At 45.1% G+C, this 22,879-nt stretch overlaps 1 protein-coding gene across 6 annotated transcripts in view; it reads left to right on the forward strand.

Annotated features, from left to right (window-relative positions):
* Positions 1 to 22,879, forward strand: part of FHOD3 (formin homology 2 domain containing 3) — a 495,977-nt gene that overhangs the window by 53,719 nt on the left and 419,379 nt on the right. For all 6 annotated transcript variants that reach the window (XM_082640045.1, XM_082640046.1, XM_082640047.1 and 3 more), the window contains exons 2-3: positions 5,926 to 6,032; positions 19,454 to 19,518. In XM_082640045.1, the coding sequence (XP_082496171.1) occupies positions 5,926 to 6,032; positions 19,454 to 19,518 (172 nt within the window). The remainder of the gene's footprint in view (positions 1 to 5,925; positions 6,033 to 19,453; positions 19,519 to 22,879) is intronic.

Genomic DNA, 22,879 nt, shown 5'->3' on the forward strand with positions numbered 1-22,879 from the left:
CCAGCGCCAGTGAGGAAGTGCCTCTCAAGTCTCTGCTGTGTCACATTTGCTACCATGTTGGCCAGAGCTAGACACAGGCCAGCCCAGATTCCAGGAGCAGAGAAAGAATCCGCCTCTTGATGGAGGGAGCTGCAAAAATTACATGCAAGGGATGTGGATGGAAGGATGGGAGGAACCCAAGAAATGACATAAGCAAATGGCATTTATTTTAGGTTTTTTCTTTTAAAAATCAGCATATATTTTCCCACTTCTGAACTCTTACCAAAATGAGCTTAACAGATAGACCTCATGTATATTTATAGAACAGTTCCATGCAAATCTATTTCAGAGTTCCACAGAACTTTATTGCCTAGACTAAGGATTACTGTAGACCTGCTGCCAAACCCAGATAATCATTAAACCACCCAGAAACACGCCACTTCAACGGATTAAGGAAAGAAAAGAATGTATAAGTTGAGGGGTGACATCAGTCTTGTTTCAGATATTTTTTCTCCCCAGGATGGTGAGTCTGCCATTTCCCTTTTTTTTTTTTTTTTTTGCGGTACACGGGCCTCTCACTATTGTGGCCTCTCCCGTTGCAGAGCACAGGCTCCGGACGCGCAGGCTCAGTGGCCATGGCTCACGGGCCCAGCTGCTCAGCGGCATGTGGGATCTTCCTGGACTGGGGCACGAACCAATGTCCCCTGCATTGACAGGCGGACTCTCAACCACTGCGCCACCAGGGAAGCCCTGCCATTTCCTTTTGAATGCACTGTCTTTGTAGGAACTGTCAGGAAAACCAGTGACCTTGTGCAGGCTGTCTGCCAGGAGTGGAGGGCTCTTTCCATGTCCCCAGAGATTGAGGGCCTGTTTAATGGTTTGTTTTGACCCAGAGGAGTGGCACAAAATACTAGCGTATTTGGAAGGGTCCCTCATGTGGCTCTGTGACGACCTCCTCCCCAGCACCCTGCCCGCCCCCCCACCACCACCCCGATTCCCGGCTACAGGTTCAGAGCCTGCAACCTGGTCCTCCAGCCACACCACTCACACTGCCCCTCACCTACCCTAACCGCTCTCCTGTGATTGTCCTGCCATGTTATCTTCCACAGGGCTTCTGGCTTTGTCTTATGTCCTGAAGTGCCTGGCAATGTCCTGGCCACCGAACCCAGGGCCAAGAAAGGAGTGCAGGGGACATGCTCCCGTGGTATGAGGGTTGACACGAAAATCACTGGAGTCAGGAAATTCCAGGGCCCTTAAGTCATTCGGCAAGACATTTGACATGAAAGGCCCAGGGAGGGGATCAGGCTGCCTCCGTGTCAGTAGGAATTGAGGTTCCCGTCAGGAACTGGTCTGGCAGGGAGGTGTCCGAGTCCTTCACTCTGTAGGCAGAGTCTGGATAGTTCTGTCCAGACCTTTCTAATAAACAGATTGGAATGAACCGCCACTCGCTGCCTGTTCACTTTGTTGTTGCGTTCTTTCATAACTGTTACTTAGCTGTCCCTGACAAGATTGAAGACTGCACTTGGCATGTACATATCAATTTGTTTCTAACAATGATACCTAAAGGCAAACCCCAACGTGCTGAGGGAATTTTACTCTTTGTGTGTCAGTCCAGCCAAATAGCCCTGTATTCCTACTCCTTGGCTCATGTGATGGTTTAAATATTAATCGTGTGTGTCTGGGGTGTAATGATGGCAGGGCTCATGTGGTGGAATGGAGCGGGCAGTGTGTGTTTGTTCGTTTGGTGTCTTTACGGGCTGCCCGTGTTGCTGGGACCCCTTCGTGCCCACATGCCCCGGCTCGCTAAGGGGGTCAGGGTCTGACCTTGCCCCCTTCCTATAGGCATACTGTGAGGATCCCCCCACACTTCCTGAGGGGTTAAAAGGCACAGAGTCATCGTTTCTCTTTTAGTTGAAGGACTTGTACAAATTGCCCAACTGTTCATTAGGGAGGTAGGGTTGTGACACCTGGCTTAGGAAGTCAGGGGAGCCTTTTTCCTGGCAGGGGGATGGGCCCGTTTTTGGAGGATGCTTGGGTCGTAGGGTTGTGACTCCTGGCTTAGGAAGTCAGGGGAACCTTTCTCCTGGCAGGGGAATGGGCCCGTTTTATGGAGGATGCTTGGGTCTTAGGAGGCTGTGGCTGCTAATTATAGCAGAAGGAATATAACTGAGGATGAACTTTCACACATTTTGATGGTTGGCTTAAATGACATTTTATTCTCTTGCGTTCTACTGGTGTGTCATACTTTCTTGACAAAATGATCTTTGAGGGAAGGAAGCATCTATGTATTCCTTGGTGCCCAGCCCGGGCCTGACATATAATTTTGTTAAAATTGAACTATGGAAGTGGCATAGTTAATGATGCCCTGGCTGTGAGGAGAGGGATGATGAGAACAGGCAGTTCTGCTAAGGTTTTGGGATTCTGTGGTCAGGAGGCTAGGGACACGGTAGGGCTTCCTGCTGTGATTTGGGGCCGCTGGTGGCATGTGGAGGCAGATGCTTGGCGCACCAGGGTGAGCGGTGAGGCAAACCAGATATTCGCCCCAGCGGCTGGGGATCTGATTCAGAAGCTATGGGTGGAGATGATGTGGAAAATAAACACGGCTGCCAGTAAGGATGGGGCTGTATCTGCTGGCCCCAGTGATCCACCTCTGCCCCAGCTGAGGAGAAGAGTGTAGGGCTGGGGGGTGGTGAGGGCTGAAAGCCCGGGACAGGGTCGTTCAGGCTTCCGTCTGCTCCCTGCTAGCCTCCCCTTGAGGCGCCTCAAGTTCATGACCCAGGAGGGCCAGAAGCAGCGTATGCTGGGGCTGGCCTGGGAGGCTCGAAAGGGCTGATCAATAAATCTCAGGAATTTTGTTCAATATAGCCACTATTAAAAGTTAAATTATCCTGCATAAATGTATAACGAATAAAAGTTACATTAGAAACAAAGGTAAAGGAGGTATATGTATATGTATATGTATATCTGATTCACTTTGTTATGCAGCAGAAACTAACACACCATTGTAAAGCAATTATACTCCAATAAAGATGTTAAAAAACCCCATATATTTATAAAAATAAACAATTAAAAAAACCCCCAAAACCAGATATTTATAAAAATAAACAGTTAAAAAAAAGAAACAAAGGTAAAAAATATTCAAATATATATACATATATATGTATAAGTGGATCACTTTGCTCTACACCTGAGGCTAACACAACATTGTAAATCAGTTGTACTTCAATAAAAAAAAAAAATACTCAAAACATGTCACTGCCTAATTGTTTCATTACATTTTACTGCTACCTATGCTTGGGAGGTTACTTCCATCTCCTGGATCTGTATGATAAAAATACTACATGCTGGTGAGCTGCTGTGTAACTTTTTTTTAGCTCCACGCTCAGTGACTTCACGGTGGTAGCTTGAAACTGGCCATGGTGGAATATATATACCACATACACATGCACATCCTGCCTCTCTACACCACAGCAGTACTTCCTCTCAGACTCGGTTCTCTTTGTCTGGCCTGAGTGTGGACCACAGCCTCAGAATGCCTTCGACCCCCTAGTGGGGAAGCAGAAACTTTTTATCCAAAAGCTTCTTTCTTTGGACTTTCTTTGGACTCACACATTTCCAGGGATGGAGACAAAAGAAATTATTATGGCTTAAAGGGCTTTCATTATCCCCATCTGCTAGTCTGTTGATTATATATGGGATTAAAAATGAGCAGAAGTGGTGATACTGTCAACAGAACGGACCACGTAAGCTTTATTAGTCAAAAACGTCAATAGGAGTTAAAAGCAAGAATGAGCTACAGTGATTACAGCTCTACCTACGCATGGTCCAGTGTACATGGTAACGGGTTCCGTTTCCAATGGAATTTTCCACCTAGCAATGATAAAAGTCTGATTTCAGTCCGCAGGAGACCCTTAGCCCAGGAGACGCCTTCTGCAGGAAATCCTTCCTGTCTGCTGCTTCCGCAGGCAGGGAAGCCAGCTCCCCTGTGTGTTCCCCCCAAACCCTGGGCACACGTCTCGTATCACAGCACAGTGAGTTTGGCCAGTTTGGTCTCTGCTTTCTCAGATCGGATGATCCATCTGTAAAATGCCAGTCAAGAATGCTGACCCTCACCAGCACGCCTTTAATAGTTTGTTATTAGAGAAATAAAACAAGTGAATCAAATAGGATTAACCCCTTCAAGTGATTTAACTATTTCTTAAAAATAATAAAGAACAAATTCCTTTCATTCTGTTGAGGATAACCAGAAACACGGAACTGCGGGGTTTCTGCAAGAATTAGCAGCTTGTTATAGATGCTGATTCTGGACAAGTTGACAGTCTGCGTTTCTCTTGTTGAGGATAATAAGCAAAGCTTTTCTATCAGAGGAGACTAATTCCTTGTTTGAAATCTCACTTACACCAGGAGGATTATCAGGCCTTTACCTAGATGTTTTGAAGTAGCCACGTATTTGCCTCCACTTTTCCTCAATCTCCTGGCATTTTGGAATAAGAGCCTTAACTCACCCAAGTGGATGAATAATCAGAGCCGTCCTTACAGCCTGAGAAACGAAGCATGAAGTTATACACTTGGATTTCCTCATAATGTTAATCTTTGATAAAATTACTTTCCTGTAGTTTTAAGTGTATTGGTTATTCTAAATGTCATGTAATGCCACAAAGGCTCATGTCTTGCTCTTGTCACTGTCCAGGATGGGTCAGTGGAGGCTAGGCAGCAGAATGCTCTCTTCCATGCAGTGATTCAGGAACCTGAGCTGTTTCTCTCCAGGTTCTGTCCGTTTCCAGACTTGGGAGTCTTCTTTGGCTCCTCTGCATCTAGCCACAGGCACGAGAAGAAAGGTGGATGGTTGTGCAGGGGTGTTATGGCCAGGCTGGTTGGGACCTTTCTTCCCTTTCACTGATATTCCAGTGGTCAGCACTCAGTTACATGGTAGTAGCCCAACTATAGGCCTGGGATATATGGTCTCTGTTCCCAGGGGGAAAAGGGAACGGGGTTGGTAAATACGTGGTGTTACCTTGGCCACACCAGAACACTCAGATGACATAAGTTGTGTTTTGAAAGCATATTTTCAAGTCCTTAGAAGGTCTCTGGCCATAGAGAAGATGCAGAGCATAGTGGTCAAGAGCATGACCTGGACTCGAATCACCTATATCCAAATCCCAGCTCCACCATTTATCACATGTGACATTGGGCAAGTAACAGTCTCTCTCTGTGCTTCAGTTTCCTCATTGTAAAATGGGGATAACAAAAAAAATGAAGAGTTTGTGTGAGAATCAAATGATGTAGCATACGTAAAGTGCTTAGAATTATGAATGGGATGTTATTATCAGTATATAAGTATTTGTTAAATAAGTTTTCGAAAAATGAGGCTAGTAACAAAGAGACCTAAGGTCCTCTTTGGTGTGTTGTAATTTGGATATATTGTCATTCAGATGGATAATGTTTCTTTTTGTTCAATTGTAAAAATGTTTATTGAGCAACTATTAATTATAATGGCCCAGGTATGACCATAGACTCTGAATAAATAGGCTTCTCACTGAGTCAAAGGAAACAGCATGTTTTCTCCACCAGATTTGCCTTTTAAACTCTGTGTCTCTCAATCAGTGGTCCCATCGGCATCTTGGTTTCCACTCCCCAAATCCATGGCTTCCCCTGGGCCCCTCAGAGTGGAAAGTGGCGTTAGCCCAGTGCCTGGTACTTCTCTTCCCTGTCCACGTATTGGGTGCCCCGTCAACATCACTCCCTTAGTAGGTGCCATTTCTGTCTACTTGTTATGCAGTTTGCTTCCAATCTATTTGTACGAACATGCTACTTCTTCCAGTTAGGATACAAATTTCAGAATAATGCTGGATTTTAAAAAACACATGAGGGCAACTTGAAGTGATTTCCCTGTACAGATCCCCATCCCAGGAGCAGGCTGGGCGTAACAGACTCTTTCTCTTGCAGCTGGATGACTGCACGCTGCAGCTCTCCCACAATGGCACCTACCTGGACTTGGAGGCCACCCTGGCCGAGCAACGGGACGAGTTAGAAGGCTTCCAGGATGACGCTGGGTAAGAGCAACAACTGTCCCTCCCAGCTGGTCCCAACTTTCCACGAAATGGGGGTTCATTGAGGCCTTAAAATAACTTGGAGAAACCACCATAGCTCTGACCTTGTCTTCACTCACATTCACACAGAAAAGAAGGGAGATGCAAGCGATTCACCAGTAGTAACTGCAGACCCTTTTGAATTTGAGTAGCTCTTCTTGATAAGGCTACTCAGGAGTAGGAAAATTTCTGGTGTAGTTTAGTTAAGCACATGGTATTTAATAGTCTGTTTTTTTTTAAACCAAATGTACTTAAATTAGTACTTTCCAGACTTTAGTGGATTGACAGCTGTTTTATATATTGTTTTTAACGATAAATTACTGGATATTAAGTTTTCTTGGCAGATGCCTCTGCAGATCATTTTATACTGTATCATCTTTTGAACTCACTACTGTGGAGAAAATAATTCTTAATTATGTTAATTAACATCAAGTTACTTTTAGCTTACATATAGGATTGCTTAATATTTCTGATTGCTGTGAGTCTGAATAAAGCAGTCCACATAAAAAGTCAGAGATGTGTACAGAAAGCAAAACCACTGTAGGAATATTGTCATACAAGTAGCCATTCCCCTATTTATTAGATTATTTTTTCTAGTAACTGTTTTATCCTTTTCCAGATTTTTTAAACTTTTCATGTTGAAATGATTTTTAACTTCCAGAAGAGTTGAAAATAAAGCATTGATATTTCCCAAATACACTTTACCCAGCTTCCCATAATGTTAACATATTACATAACCATGGCAGACTTGCCCAAACCAAGACATTAATATTTGTAAGATACTGTTATATATTTACTAGATTATTGAAATACTGTTTGGATGGGGCCCCCCACCTCCCTTTCTATTCCTCATTCATCTAGAGCCAAGTTTACCTCTGACTTTATCGCCTTCCTCCTTAGACACCTTCAGAGGCTCCCTGTTCCTTTCCAAATTATGCCCAGCCATCTTCATCGGTGTCCAAGGACCTCCCCAAAATTTGTTTTGAAGCTACCTTGCCTGACTTAAAAATATATTACAGGGCTTCCCTGGTGGCGCAGTGGTTGAGAGTCCGCCTGCTGATGCAGGGGACACGGGTTCGTGCCCCGATCCCGGAGGATCCCACATGCCGCGGAGCGGCTGGGCCCGCGAGCCATGGCCACGGAGCCTGTGCTCCGCAACGGGAGAGGCCACAGCAGTGAGAGGCCCGCGTACAGCAAAAAAAAAAAAAAAAAAAAAAAAAAAAAAAATATATATATATATATTACAGTCAGATGAATATTATCTGAGATTGCTGATTTTTCATGAATGGCTCAAAAAAATGAGGAAAAATGGGAAGCTTCTTAGTGTTTATTTCCTACCTGACACCAGTGTGTACCGATGACTTCCTGAGTTTCCCCTGCTTTAACACCCATCACAACTTACGGTCTTTTCTCCCTTATTTGTCCCTCTTTTCTGCTACTAAAACTCTGCTAGGTCAGAACTGGGCCTGTCTGAATATCCAGCCTAGTGTTTTCTCAGCATGTTATAGGCACTTAGTGAGCACTGGTGGCCAGGTGAATGGCAGGATCCCAGAATGTATTCCTTAATGGCATGAACTTGAGCACCAAGACCAGGGTCCTTGGTAGGAACCAGGCAGGTTCTCTGAGGATGCCCCTCCTGTCTCCTGAGTGGTTCCAAGGGCCACAAAAGGCCCTGGAAACTGCCATAGGCTGTACACACATGAAGTGTATCATTATTAAGTCACATCAGATTCTACTCATCATCATTTAAAAAATTGACATTATAAGACTGATAGATTTGAGGAAATCCATTGCTGTAGTTTTTACAAAGTATTTGACAATGACATCCTTTTATTTAACATGTTAGCATTCAGGCTGGATGACAGTCTAATGGGATGACTGCATGTCTCATTGATCAAACAGATCCCAGGAGTGTTATGAGTAGATCACTGCCAATTTGAAAAATGTCTGTAGTGGTGTTGTGCTTGAAGACCATGACCTGTTGGATACTTTTTCTTTCTTATCAAAACTTGACTGGTTTGGAGATGGCAGCTTAGGAAAAAAGTGTTAATATATTAGATAACAGTATCAAGAGTTCAGAGTGGAAGAAAATAAAGCTTTATGGAGCACCTGCTATGCCACCCACTGTGTTAGGCACCTTATTTCACAGTATGTTTGTTTAATAGTTCATTCTGTCAATATCACAAACATGGAATTGGATTTTATCGTCTCCATTTTTCATTTGAAGCTACCGAGGGCCAGGAGTTCAATCACACGTCCAGGGAGGCAGAGCCGGCAGATGGTGGAGCCGCGTCTGAACACAGATGTGACTGGTTCCCCAGTCTGTGATCCTCCTCCATCCAAGGGGCTTCTGGGAAATGGCATTTCAGGTTCTCCTGAAGATGTACATATGTACTGGTGGGGACATACGGTTGGTTCCTTCAAGGACGTCCTCAGTTCCAGGCTAGCACACTGGCTCTAGCTGGAGCAGCACCCACTGCAGGGTTGCTCTGTCACCTGGCCCTGACGCTACAGCTCGCACTGTCAACTCCAGTGTCCAGATGCTGGAAGTCCCTTTACAGCCGTTCCTGAAGAGCCAGGGAGCCCACTGCAAGCTCCCTGGAGTAGATCCTGGGGCATTCCTTCTCACTTTGCTTCCTTCTGAACTATCACCTGGCCATGGGTTCATCTGACAGATGCAGCCTTGACCACATTTCTGCACCACATTTCCAATAGCATGGGATGCTGGGGAAACGAATTATGGCAAAATGAGAAAGCAGGACTCACGATGTGGGAAACTTCAAACAGGGGAAGGTGACCAAAACGATGTCGGGTAGCCGCACATTTGACTGCTGTGTCCCAAACTCACCCCAGACTTTGAAATAGTCTTCATTTGTGGGATCCACCCTTTGTCCTCTGGAACATACTCAGGGTGATATTCTTCTGTGTCTGGAAGAGTGTGAAGAATCTACCTCTACTGATCTCTGGGGGGAGATCCCCTGTCCCTGGCCTGGATTGCAGAAGACATGCCAGGATGGTGCTGTCCTGGCATTGCCGGGTCACCCTAGCGATCCCCAGGTCATTTACCAGCACTGAGCACTGGTGGCACATGGCAAGTTACTGGGAGCTGGCTGGAAGCAGCCTGCCGATGGAGGTTTCCTGCACAGGTGGCAGGTTCCTGGGCACATCTGCAGTGTCACTTGCACTGAGTGTCCCTCCTAGGTCCTCTCCTAGAAGCGTAGCACTTGGCAAAGTCTGTGTGCTTGAGAACTCGTGTCTCCCTCGAATGGGAGTTAAAATATAATTTCTTCCTAGTTAAGAATTGCCCTGTCAAGGAATGAAAAGGTCAAAAGAAACCATTCTTTCTCTTGATGTTTTTGCGTAAATTACAGGAAAATACCTGCTCATGTTGTGGCCATCTCATGAAGATGGGTGGCAGGCTGTATGGAGATGGTGGTGGTGTTGGTACAGTATGTTCTGAGTCAGTTTTCCTTGTGGAGGAGTTGGTTTCTTTGTTCTTGTCCAATACGCTGCTCTTTTACGCCGGACTAAAATTTAACTTACCCCTTGTTTAGAATGATCACTCAGACTATAGCTAGTTGGAGAAGAGGAGAAAGACCTTCAAAAGTAGAAGGACAAAGCAATTATTATGCTAGCAAAGTAGAGCCTTCCAAAGCCAGCGAAGTTAGCAAGCACAGCAGGGTACAGCGGAAGCCAAAGCCCCTGCGTTATTATTCCCGACCCTGCCATTGTGGGACACTGGGCAAGCCACTTTACCTCTGATGGGAGTTTATAAAATTTATTTATAAAATGAGGACAATATTAACCAATCCCATTTCCCTCCTTGTATGAGCAGGGATCCCAGCAGGGTCTCTGTTACCCAAGCAGAGCATAGCAGAGAGCAGCACTGCACAGTGGTTAGGGACATGGGCTTTGCAGTTAGTCTTATGGCTGTGTGGCCATGGGGATGTTACTTCACCTCTCCAAACCTCAGTTTCCTTGCAAGTGGGGTAATATAATCATAATACTGCCTCCTTGGGTTGTTGCAAGGTAAAATGTGATGATTTGATCTCAATGTAAATAGGTAGAATGTATCTAAAACATTAAGCTGGTTCCCGGCATGTAATACAAACCCCAAACTAGTAGCCCTTACTATAATTACGGTCAGAATTTGAGATGATGCACTGAAATGGGAATCAGCAGATTTTAGACCTGGGATGGGGTCAATGCAGGTCCATCACTGGGAGATCTCATTGTTTTAGTTGAGAAAACCAAGGTTGGAGACTTACCCACAGGGCAGAGCTGGGCCAGTTTCTACCTCCCCAAGCCCCCACCCCTGACCTTTTTGCTTAGTCCCACCCTCACTGCCTCTGAAAGGAAACCTGTGCACAGGGAACTGTCACAGAGAAGTGGGGTTAGAGGTTAGCCCTGAAGGTGACAGAGTGGGGCTTCGCAAAGGTAGCAAGGACAGTAGGTTGAGGTGTGGTAGAGCTCAGAGTGGGCCTGAGAAGCACGGGCCTTCAGGGATGCTCTGAGGACCAGTGTGGTTGTTGGACGGGGTGTACGCATCCCTAGGTGCTCCTGACCTGGAGTACCTCAGGGCGCTCACCTGTTCCTTGGCTTGACTCCCCTCGGGCCTGCGCTAGAGGGTCAGCGCTGAGACAGTGCTTATCTCTGATTTTCCTCGTCCCGACACCCCTATTCCTGTCCCCACTGCGTTATGTAGAGGTGGGGAAAGTCAGATGAAAACCTGTGGAGTGGGGTGGGTGGAGCCACAGTGGGAGGCTTGTGGCTCAGAGATGAAGGATGTGAAGCCCGGACATGGGAAGGGCTGTGAGGAAGCCCATTCGCAGGGGCAGGTGGGCCCCGACCCCGCCAGCCTTGCAGTGGATGTGCTTGGAGGGATGAAAGGGTTTGGGGAGAGCTCTGGTTTGATTCTTAGACACCTAACTTCTCAGCCTGCAGCTCATGAGCGCCGAGGATCCATGTGTGTGTGTGTTGGGGGGCAAGAACCCTTGAGGTTTCTGCAGTTTGTGGATATGCAGGGTTTTGGGGTGGAGAGGGGTTTCAGAGCCTTTCATCAGATTCTCAAAGAGTTCTCTACATTCCAGATGTCAAGTTTGAAGGAATAAGAAGTCGTTTTCCCTTCTTACTGTCTGATACAATAGTTAACCTCATCCAGTCACATCTCTGTCTGGGTTTCCTCTGCATCTGGACCTGGTAGAATGGGAAATCACCTAAAATACATTTTAAACCTAAATCTAAAAACCAACTGAACTCAAAAAACCAAACTGAACAACAAACAGAAAACCTGGACAAAAGAGAGATTCTGGTTAGGGTGTGGATGGGACGCAGGGAGGGGTTTCTCCCCACTTTTCCTCATAAGTGATTATCTGCAGCTGAGAGCGCAGGTGTGTTGTTGTCTGAGGCTCTTTTGGCAAATCATCGAAGGATTAAGGGTCTCCCATCTTCTCAGTGCAAGGCTCACACTGCCGACCACCAAGCCCTGCTCCGGTCACGGTGGATGAGAGAACTGGCCCTTTTCAGACAAAAGGAGCCCTGCGGAGCAGGGGCGTGGTTCAGTGCTGAGCTGAGCAGAGCAGTCCAGAGGCCCCTGCACACCTGCTCTGGGTCAGTGCTAGGCCAGTGCCTTCAAATACCCTGGGGGAAAACCTCTTAGGAATGCTCAGACAAGACAGATGAGCTTCCGTGCTGAGTGGACAGTGGAATTGGCATGGCTCTAAGTTCCTTCAAATGCCAGATTGTATGACAGGACAAAGATGGAGTCAAGTAGGAGTGGTGGAGCCCACGCGGGTGCTTGGCTTTATGGTATGGGTAGGAGTCAGAAGAGGACTGGCCTGCAAAGCAGGAGCCCTCCCAGAACTCCTCCAGTAACAGGGAGGGCAGGGTGAGGGGACAGAACCTTGAACAGGGACGCTGCAGTCAGTGTGGCCACTGTGATGGGGGAAGGGAGTGACCTAATGGGTCTGAACCGGGTGGCTGAGGAAGGCGGGTGGACTGGGGCCTGGACCACTGGGGGAATCTGGAGATGTGATACTAGTTGAGCAGAGAGAAACAGGACGATAAAATGCACACATGCTGTTAGGTGGATAGTGTGTGGATGGTGGACTACTTAGAGAAGTAGTGAGGTTATGGGGGGGCAGTTTGGGGAGGGGAAGAAGAGGTTTATACATGTTATTCTGAGGTTATGTCAAGCCATGCTCAAGATGCAAGGTGGCCAGGTGAGAAATATTGGCCTGGCACTCAGGTGAGAAACATCAAGGACCAGAGAGACTGGGGGTGGCCCCTTGGAGGAAGGGAGTTGAAAACCTAAAACTTCTCTGAACAAGTGAAGTCTATTTAAAAAAAGAGGTAGATGATTAGGCCGTTTTGAAGACAATATGTTGATTACAAGATGCTCTTAGGCACCCAGCCTTCTTTTACCTTTCTACTCTGCCATCCTGATGATGTAGCTTTCATCTTTCATGCTTCATCATAGTTACAGTATGGCTGCTCTCCCTCCAGCATCTCATCAGGGCAGGAAGTCATGTGTTGGTTAGGGTATAGTTTTCTCTGATGTAACTGATAGATTCCAAAATGTAGAGTTTAAATATAAAGGTAAAAATTTCTTTGTTGTTTAAGAGTCAAAATATAGACAACTTTCCTTGGACTGGTAGAGCAGCCATACCGTCCTGAAAATGAGAATTCCATCTCTGTGTCCAGAGTGATTGCTTTACCTTTTCCCTTCTCATCTGCATCCCAGCTGCCAGGAAGAAGGAAGTGGACATAGGGGGTGAATGTCCATTCTGTGTGCACATAGCTTTCAGTCACACGCCATTGCCCAGAACTTAGGTCCATGATTATACCATGAATTTTGGGCTTGTGTCCAGCCAACCCTCTACCTTTATTACTAAGGGTATGAGGTCCCTGCCTTAAATGGGAAGAGTGAAGAACAAATGTTGGTGCCAGCTGGGTCTGCCCCCTTTAGAGAGTTTTTCCAGAACCTCCACCAGCAATTTCCATCTGCAGTTCACTGAAGAGAACTGTGTCATGTGGCCACTCTTGGTAGCTGGGGAGACTGGAAAATATAGTTTTAGGTGGGTACACCATCACCCCAAACAAAATCAGGTTCTCTTTATAAGACAAAAGGGGGAAATGCATATCGGTGGGTAACTGTCTGCCTCAGCAAGGAGAAAATTTCATAGAAGGGGCAGTTAAGAACACGATGCCATGGAGAAATCAAGTTGTGACAGTACCCAGGCAAGGCCAGGGGTGTAGTAAGGAGGAGATTTGTGGTGTCCTTGGGGAGAGAGGAAGCAGAAGAGTAGTGGGGTGGAGGCAGGTGGAGATAGGTCAAGGGGAGAATGTGGGGCTGAGGAGGAGAGACAGCAGGATTGCGTAGGAGCTGGGAGTTGTGAATGGGTTGAACAGAGGCTTCATTCCCACTAGGAGGGACCTGAGGGGGAAAAGCTAAACCTGTAAAACTCTTAGAAGAAAATAGGAGCAAGTCTTCGTTTCTTAGATATGACACCACAAGCATAATATTATCCTATGTTGCAGACAAGGAAGCTGAGGCTCACAGAGGCTAAGTAACTTGTCCAGGATCACATAGCTGGCTTCAGAGTTTAGCTTTTCACCACTACCATCTCCTAAGGGAGACCAGAATGCATCTGGGGATGAATGTAGTGGCAACCAGCTCTCTTGGACTTCGAGCTTCTGAGCAAATTAATCTTCACTAGTACTCTCCTTTTACTAGCTGATAACTGGTCCAAATCCTCTTCATTCCTCAGGCAGAGCATGGGCTGAGTCTCACAGTTTCAGAAGCTTACTAAGAGAAAGCTTATCCTGGGGCAGCTGCTCGGGGGGCCCTAATCTCTGCTTCTGCTGCATTGTCCAATGTATGTTTTCTACTCTTGACTGAAATCATAGTTTAGTTCTAATGTGAGTGGAGGAATATCTGGGGGCATCGATTCTGCTGTTGATTGCAAGAAAAAGTCTTCAAGCCTTTGGCTCCATGCCACTCAATAAAATAATGTAAGCACTTGTTCTTACATTACAAAGACTTTATATGTTATTTTTATAAAAATATTTTCTTGAGAGACAGGGACAGGACTGAAACACACGGGTTCAGAACCAACAGACTTGGTTCTGTGGTATTTGGTTATACCAGATCTTTTTCCCAAGGCCATAGACATTATTGCAGGAGAAGCTCAGGTTTTCTGAGAAACCGGGAAGTTTCAGGAAGTTCCTTCAGCGATAGTGCCATCAAGTCCCTGGCATGTGTGCCTCGGCTGGAGTCTCCTTGAATTGAGCATCTATTTTAGTTCTCTCATCACTTGGGTAGCACTGACCTTGGGTATGGGCAGCTGGTTGGCTGTGGCTAGTCTCTGAGGCCTGTGATATTTTTCTGGCAGTGGCTGTGCTGATAGGAATGGAATCTGAATCTCCCTGGGAAGCTTTAGGTCAAACTAAACTGCCTTTGCCTCTGGGTCACCAGATTCTAGTAACTGATGCACCCCCATTTCACTCTGCTGCAAACAGGCAGACTTGGAAGGAGAGGCTGCTGTGATACTGATACAGCAAGCCAATATCGGGGAGAAAAGGACCATTAAAGTGCTTATGGTGAACACACAATGACAGCCTCCCACTGGTTTCAGTTTTAGAACATGGATGCTCCATAAAGGCAAATATCAATGTTTGTATTAGGGTTCTTCAGAGAAATACAACCAATAAGATATGTCTTATCCATCTAGTCTAATCTAGTTTAATCTAACTAATCCATCTAGTCTGTTTAGAGAGACTTACTTCAAGTAACTGGCTCACACCATTTTGGGGGCTCGCAAGGCTGAAATCTGTAGAGTGGGCCAGCAGGCTGGAAATTCAGGTGAGAATTGATGTTGCAGTCTTCAGTTCAAAATCTGCCTGGCAGGCTAGCAGGCAGGATTTCTGGATTGCTGTCTTGTGGCAGACGATCCTTTGTGGATCTAACATAGAGTCCAGCACACACTAGTCACCAGTGAACATGTGTGGAATGAGGGAATGGATGAAGGAACACCCATCTGGGAGGCAACTTCAGGGAGGTGCTAGGCGTACAGGCTCTGGGGTCAGACTGCCTGGGTTGGGTCTGAGCTCTGTCACTTCCTGTGTGACTTCAGCTACGTTGCATAACTCTTCTGGGCCTCAATTTACTTACTTTAAAAATGGCAATAATATTACCTACTTCATAGGAGTTTTCTGAAGTCTAAATCTGTATAAAGTTCTTAGAACCTCATCTGGCACATGATAAGCATTCCATAAATGTTAACAACTATTATGATTATTATTTTCTGAACCCAGACTGACATAGTATCCCACTGGGGCAGGGGAAAGTATATCCATGATTATTTAATTTTCCTCTGAAAGTTTTAGCCAGGAAACAGAAGACAAGGGCATGTTTACTAGAAAAGTGGGGATAAAGTGATTATTTTAAAACGTATGAAATGATTATTTCCCTGAAAGAAGCCAAGAGAATCAGCCAAAAGATTTTTAGAATCCATAATAGCAGCAAGATGGCATATATAAAAGAAATACATAACAGTCAGCATTACCCAATTACAAAATATTGTGGTGGAGGGAGGGAAGCTATCAAATTTAAAGGACCTTATGATGGGTGTCGTCTATACATTGATATTTGATATAGATAAATAAAACATGGACATCTTGTAATTCCTGAATTCTTAGAATAAACCTTATTTGGTCCTATTTTATTATATTCACATATTTCTTATTTTGGTTTGCTAATATTTTCTTAGATATTTTCATCTTAATTTTTTGTGTCCTTTTTTGTTAGATTTTAGTATCGAGGTCAAATCAATTCCTTAAAAAACCTGGGACACTTTTTATCCTTAGGAAGTGCTGGAGAAGGTGATATAGTGAGGCACTTACACAGCAAAAGGCAGGATGGTGCGGGTGACGGGGGATCAGACACTCTGCTTTCAGCCCTGGTCCGTTTCCATCAGCTATGTGACTTTATGCAGGTTACGTCATTACTCCAAGCTTTGCTTCCCTCATCTGCAAAGTGGGCACAACAGTGGTACCTGCGTCAAAGATGAGAGAAAGTAGGGGTTGCAGGGTGAGATGAAGGACAACTTCTGTGGACCTGGCTGCACTCACCACTCCCTGGTCTCTGCTTTGGAAGGCCCCCTCCTTTGCCAGGGACTCCTGGGCTCTGGACCCTCATCCCCTGTTGAGGGACTTCCACAGCCTTTGGTCCCCAATTCCACTCAGGTTCCTTTCATTGTAGGATTTTGTGTACAGGGGCAGGCAGGGAAGGAGGTGAATATATTGAAGCAGAGGAATTATAAGTGATAAAGCTACTTAAAAACAGGCCTTTTTTGTTCTATGCTCTCTTAAATTCTGTTAGGGTTTAACTTAACCAGTCTGATTGCCTGGTTTCTCAATGTACAAGCATTGAAAAATGGAGAAAAGGTGATACCTCCAGAGTGGTATGCTGATGGCTTCCTCAGAAACACTGTCCTAGTTCTCACGCAGGTGCCTGGATCCCTCGTGACCATGGGACTGGAGAATTCTGTGGGAAAACTGAAGCACTTCCTCAAAATTCAGCTTTGCAGTTGTTTGAAGATAAAAGTGGGGGCTATCAATGAGCCCTTCTGAACTTCTCTAGAACTTTTGAGGTATTCTGAAATATTTTCTCCTGCCATCCCATGCTTCCTTCCCTCTGGGCATCTAAAGCATGTATTTTGTCTACTGTCCATTTGGTATTTATTTTTGATTCATAACTGCTGATAACATGAGTTACAAAAAAATCTTCCAGATTAAAGAACTTTGGGTTTGCTGTTTCTAATAGTTAGGGTCTGGCCATCATCAGGGGTTCACTGGTTTCTGCTCCCAGCTGAACCCCTGGTTCAGCCCTGGGTGAGGCTACAAGCCTGGTGGCTGCTGCCCCCACCCCAGAATACCTTTCCTGGGAATTCACACAAAAGGCTGTTCAGCAGCTCAGTTCAGTGCACTAATGGGAACTTTCTTCCTGGTATGATCACAAGAATTGAAGGAATGTCAACATCAGGACAGTCTAGAGAAATTTAATCAAAATGAGATGGCAAAGGAATATGTTCCAGATGAAGGAACAAGATAAAACCCCAAAAGAACAACTAAGTGAAGTGGAGATAGGCAATGTACCTGAGAAAGAGTTCAGAGTAATGATCGTAAAGATGATCCAAGAACTCGAGAAGAGAATGGATGCACAGAGCGAGAAGTTACAAGAAGATTTTAACAAAGAGTTAGAAAATATAAAGAACAACCAAATAGAGTTTAAGAATACAATAACTGAAATGAAAAGTGCACTAGAAGGAATCAATAGCAGAATAAATGAGGCACCCCCACCCCCCAAAAAAGAATAAATGAGGCAGAAGAACGAATCATTGAGCTGGAAGACAGAGTGGTGGAAGTCACTGTCACAGAACAATATAAAGAATGAAAAGAAATGAGGACAGTTTAAGAGACCTCTGGGACAACATCAGATGCACCAACATTCACACTATAGGGGTCGCAGAAGGAGAAGAGGGAGACAAAGGGCCTGAAAAAATATTTGAAGAGATAATAGCTGAAAACTTCCCTAACATGGGTAAGGAAACAGTAACCCAACTCCTGGAGGCACAGTGATTCCCATACAGGATTAACCCAAGGAGGAACATGCTGAGACACATAATAATCAAACTGACAAAAATTAAAGGTAAGGAGAAAATATTAAAAGCAACAAGGGAAAAGCAACAAATAACACACAAGGGAATCCCCGTAAGGTTATCAGCTGACTTTTCAGCAGAAACTCTGCAGGCCAGAAGGGAGTGGCACAATATATTTAAAGTGATGAGAGGGAAAAACCTACAACCAAGATTACTCTACCCAGCAGGGTTCTCATTCAGATTTGATGGAGAAGTCAAAAGCTTTACAGACAAGCAAAAGCTAAAAGAATTCAGCGCCACCAAACCAGCTTTACAACAAATGCTAAAAGAACTTCTCTTGACAGAAAAGAGAAGGCCACAACTAGAACCAAGAAAATTACCAAATGGGAAAGCTCACCTGTAAAGGACTGTCAAGAGAGAAAAAGATTTTTTCCGTGTGAGGAAGAAAGTTTTGAAGAAGTCTGTGTTTATAGGAATCTCAAACTTGTCTTCTGAAGATGGGTCGAGTGTTGTGTATTTGTGTAAACTCGAGGCTAGTACCTTGCACATAGCTTAACTAAAAAGGAGGGTCTTGGCGGCATTTGAAGGGACTGTGAATGCAGATTCTCTGCCCATGAGGAGCTGCCGGGTTGGAGGCTGCTGCATGTTTTTGTAGGACCATGCAAGTGGTTTTCTTTTCTCCTTTAAAAGAATGAAAAAAAAATTTTTTTAACCATACTTTCGCCTCTTATTTGGTCTCAAGAATAAACAATATGATTGTTTCAGTACTAAACTATAATCCCTGTGACTTCATATCACAGTATTAAGTGTGCCCTGGTGAGATTTCTGCCCTCTTCTCCTCCAGCACAACCACAAAACCAGGAAGTGGGAAAGTACTACGAGACTAGTATACATGAAGCCCTGATGAGGAGGGAACTCAGCCACTGAGCTGGGTACCTGCTCCTGTGCTGGTTCCTGGCTCCATTTTACCTTTGTCCACTGGCTTCCCCCTTTCTCCAAACCTCAAAGCCTTTGCTACCCTAGGTAGCCAGGACTCATGTTCTCCCCATTTATCTTCTCTCATCTGCTCTGGGCTTCGGTCCTTCTCTGTAAAAGCGGGCTGAGCCCTCATGGGAGGAGAACTGGGGAGGGGGCCATCCTTTTCCTTCCTTTATAAGAAATGAAGTGAAAGGAAGCAAAGATGAGACAAGGTGTGGTGTACCTTGACATTGTGATGACAAATAGCCTACACGCCCCCTTTGCTAGACTCCTGTCTTCAGGGAAAAGCTATGTCTTGAATTGATATACAGCAAAACAGCTCTTTCTGATTACCCCACTATGTGTGTCCTTTCCCGATATGCAAAAACATGTAAAAATAGCCATGGGAATGATCAAGCAGATTTGTGCCGTTACATTCCAGGGATTTCACTTCATGGGCACAGATTTTAAAAATTTCCCAACATGGTCAGGCATGAGTACACGGAACTCTGTGGAGTGGACCGGGTTTGGCAGTGAAATGTGTGTGCCAGTCCAACAGAGTCAGACTTCATTATTTTATTTTCTGTAAAGCCCTGTGGCGTCACAGCATTTCAGGATAGATTGCTGTTCTGTGTAGGTTCCTGCTTATCTAGAGCCTCTTCCAGGTGTGGGTGTCCGAAGCGAACCGTCAAGTTGATTGACAGCAGGTAGGGTTGCCTTGTTGACTCCTCTGATGCCCATGAATGTTTTGTCTCCTGTCTCCGTTAGGCGGGGCAAGAAGCACAGCATCATCCTAAGGACACAGCTGTCCGTGAGGGTCCATGCCTGCATCGGTGAGTGACATCTGCCGAAGGGGATGCTTGTCATCTGCCCTCAGTGATTAAACATGATGATTAATGCCACTTATGGGAATAAAATGCAATATTCACTATTATGCTATCTATGCTGGGGTTAGCCCCTGTCATATATTGTTAGAGCTTTTAGGGAAGAAATTTCTGGCAAGTTTTTGAAGCCCTGTTTCATTCTGGCTGCCTTTGCTGTTTGGTTCGTGAACAGAGCTCGAGGTAAGACAGACACATCGGTGGTGAGGTTCTTTCTGGCAATGCTGGGAGAGATGGGGTTCTTCCTGGGGTTGTGCCAGCATGGACCTCCAGCCAGTTGAAGTGACCTTTTTTTAAAATTTATTTTTTTATACAGCAGGTTCTTATTAGTCATCCATTTTATACACATCAGTGTATACATGTCAATCCCAATCTGAAGTGACCTTTACGTGCCTTCTGGCGGCTCTCTGCAGCTCCCTGTGGGGAAGTGGGGCCTGAAGCTCCAGGCTGTGGTCTCAGGAGATTGAAGGGAAGTCTCAGGTCAGTGCAGGACAGGGCACACGTGGATGCAGAGCAATACGGTGTTGAGCGGACGTATTTGTGGTTCAGATGGCTTGCCTGCGGTCACACGGGAAACCCCACTGACGCCCATTCCTGCAGCCATTGATTTTCCCGGACCCGTTGCTTTCCCCATTATACATGTGGGCTGAATGGCAACAAAAGCGGTAATTTATGCTAAGTAGACAGTCTCCATGGGAAGGTGTCCTCCTGGCATTGGGCCAAGTTGAGGCAAGTCTGTAATATAAAAAGGAAAAAGAAAGGAACTAAATTTCATTTTATGCATAGAGGTTTTCCATATCTGAGTCATTTTATGTTTATTTAATACATGTTGTGGTCTTAATTCAGGCCTGTAATTAGCAGAGCATCAATCATCCTGTCGAGGCCCAGTCTACACCTGGAGTGTGGTATGCATGGGTGGAGTGGAGGGAATCATTTCTGGTTCCTCTTCTTTCTCCCTGCTTTCCTGTTGGAGACCCAGGGATGGGGTAAGGGAACAGCTGGATGTGGAGGGGAAGCTGTGTAATTTTACTTCATTTGGTGTGAAGTGGGTGAGGCTGCAGGTGTCCCAAGGGACAGCGTTTGTCTTACTCTGTGGTTGGCGAGTAATTGTGTAGCCGACATGTGAACCTCAGGGGCTGGAGGGTCAGGGCGTCAGGAGGGTTCGTGATCTTGTTGGAGACAAAACGAGATCTGTAGGACCTTCATTACTGACCCTGCTCCTCAACTGCCTGTAGCACTGAGTGACCTTAAAATATGCACCAAAATATGCTTTTTTAATTACTTGCTTTATATTTTTCAAATTATTTTATGTGTATAAATCATGTCTGCCTGAAGAAAAAGCCTGTGACCTATGACTTTGGATAAATTTCTTTCTGACCCTCATCCTGGATCTAGGACAAATCCAGGCACATACTATGTGCTGAATACAACTAATACTGAATATTGGTTGAAATATAGCTGATAACCAGTTGAGATTTGGGACATGAGTATGAATTGGTATTTCCCAGGAACAGTAAGGCTGTGGAAAACAGATTTACACTAAAACTGGCTAGATCAAAATCCTAATGAGCTAACTACCTTTTAATAAAATTCATTCTTTGGAAGTATACACTTAAAATGTTTCAAGTACAGGATTTTTCTAACCAGCTTCCATGTTATTGACTCACCGCATTAACTGGTATATTGTTCTGTAGTCCCATGTCATGCATGTAAATACACATCTCATCTCCATGGCACCTGAGCTCCAGCAGCCAGTCCAGCCCACTGTCTCTCAGGATGCCCATGTCTTCCTATTTGAAGGGTTAAACTGGGTGCTGACAGGATCAGTGTGTTTGTTCTCAAACCTGCTTATGCCAGTTGCACTTACTATTGGAATTATGTAATTTAATGAAATGGGATGTGAACGTTTTATAAACTGATTAAATACAGGTATACAAAGTCACTGCTGTGAGTATATTGGAAAAGATTCAAAATTAGTTACTACAAAAGCATTTCTGTCAACATGAGTGGGTTGTGATAACTACAAAAGGTGGGGGAATGTTGTAAAAATCCAGAAGGATTCTGGTCTTTGTAAGTTCTTGCTTGACTTCAAAGACACTGAGATTGGGAGTCATAGACTATATTATGTGAGTGGTTCATGAAGGAAGGTCCATGGGGAGTCCCATTAGACCTTTATTCAAAGAAAGGTCATGCCCCAAATGATGTGAGGGTGCATCTCCTGTGCTGTGTGCCTGGCAACCAACTGTGTCTCATCCCAGAGGAACAGGGTGGTCAGTCACCATGGCTGCAAATTAAAGTCTTAAGGTGTGTATGTGTCATTTTTAAAAGATTTCTGCTTTAATCAGTTTTCACCATTAATTACCTCAGGCCTGAGTGTGCTGGATGAGAGGATTTGATTGTGTGAATTAACATCAATGCCCAAGAAGGCAAAGTTCTTCCTTTGTATTAAAAAACCCTCTTTCCCCTTCCATTTCCTGTTATTGGTAAGATCTGGAATAGATTTATTATAATAACATTAAATACTATCCTTTGGTTTATGTGTAGAGAAAGGAATGTATGCATCATACGTGTGAGGTACCAGCCCCCATTGTGACATATTCTCTCCCTTTCCAAATGGCAATATTAGATGAGATTTCTTTGGGATTAAAAAAAAAAGCCAAGGGCTTCCCTGGTGGCGCAGTGGTTGAGAGTCCGCCTGCCGATGCAGGGGACACGGGTTCGTGCCCTGGTCCGGGAAGATCCCACATGCCACGGAGTGGCTGGGCCCATGAGCCATGGCCGCTGAGCCTGCGCGTCTGGAGCCTGTGCTCCGTAACGGGAGAGGCCACAATAGTGAGAGGCCCGCATACCGCAAAAAAAAAAAAAAAAAAAAAAAAAGCCAAACCGGGAACAATCTTCAGTTGAAATGGCAAAGGAAAGCATGGCGGGGGGAGAAAACCTTTTTCACATCAGTTGGTTGGGTCCTTGTTTCGTTTCAAGATATTTCCCCTCTTCACCATCTAAGAAATGATAGAGTGATTATAGGCATGGGACAGTGACTGCTGTCTTAGGCCTAGCACCATACACAGCTCCCCCAAAGACCTACCTTCCCACTGCACGATTGGACCAGAAGGATCCAGGATCACCTCAGGCTCATGGGCTTAAAATGCTATCAAGTAAATTTCTCCAAAATAATGTTTCCTTCACCCTATATTCTCTTCTCCTTTGTCCCTGTTTTAATTAAGTATAGAATGTTTAGAATCCAGGACTGTGTGTTGATGAATTGGAGGAGACATACCTTTGGAATTCTCCAGTGTTAACTTTGGAACTCTGT

Source organism: Mesoplodon mirus, assembly GCF_964341445.2.
Source record: "Mesoplodon mirus genome assembly, chromosome: 13".
Lineage (NCBI taxonomy): Eukaryota > Metazoa > Chordata > Mammalia > Artiodactyla > Ziphiidae > Mesoplodon > Mesoplodon mirus.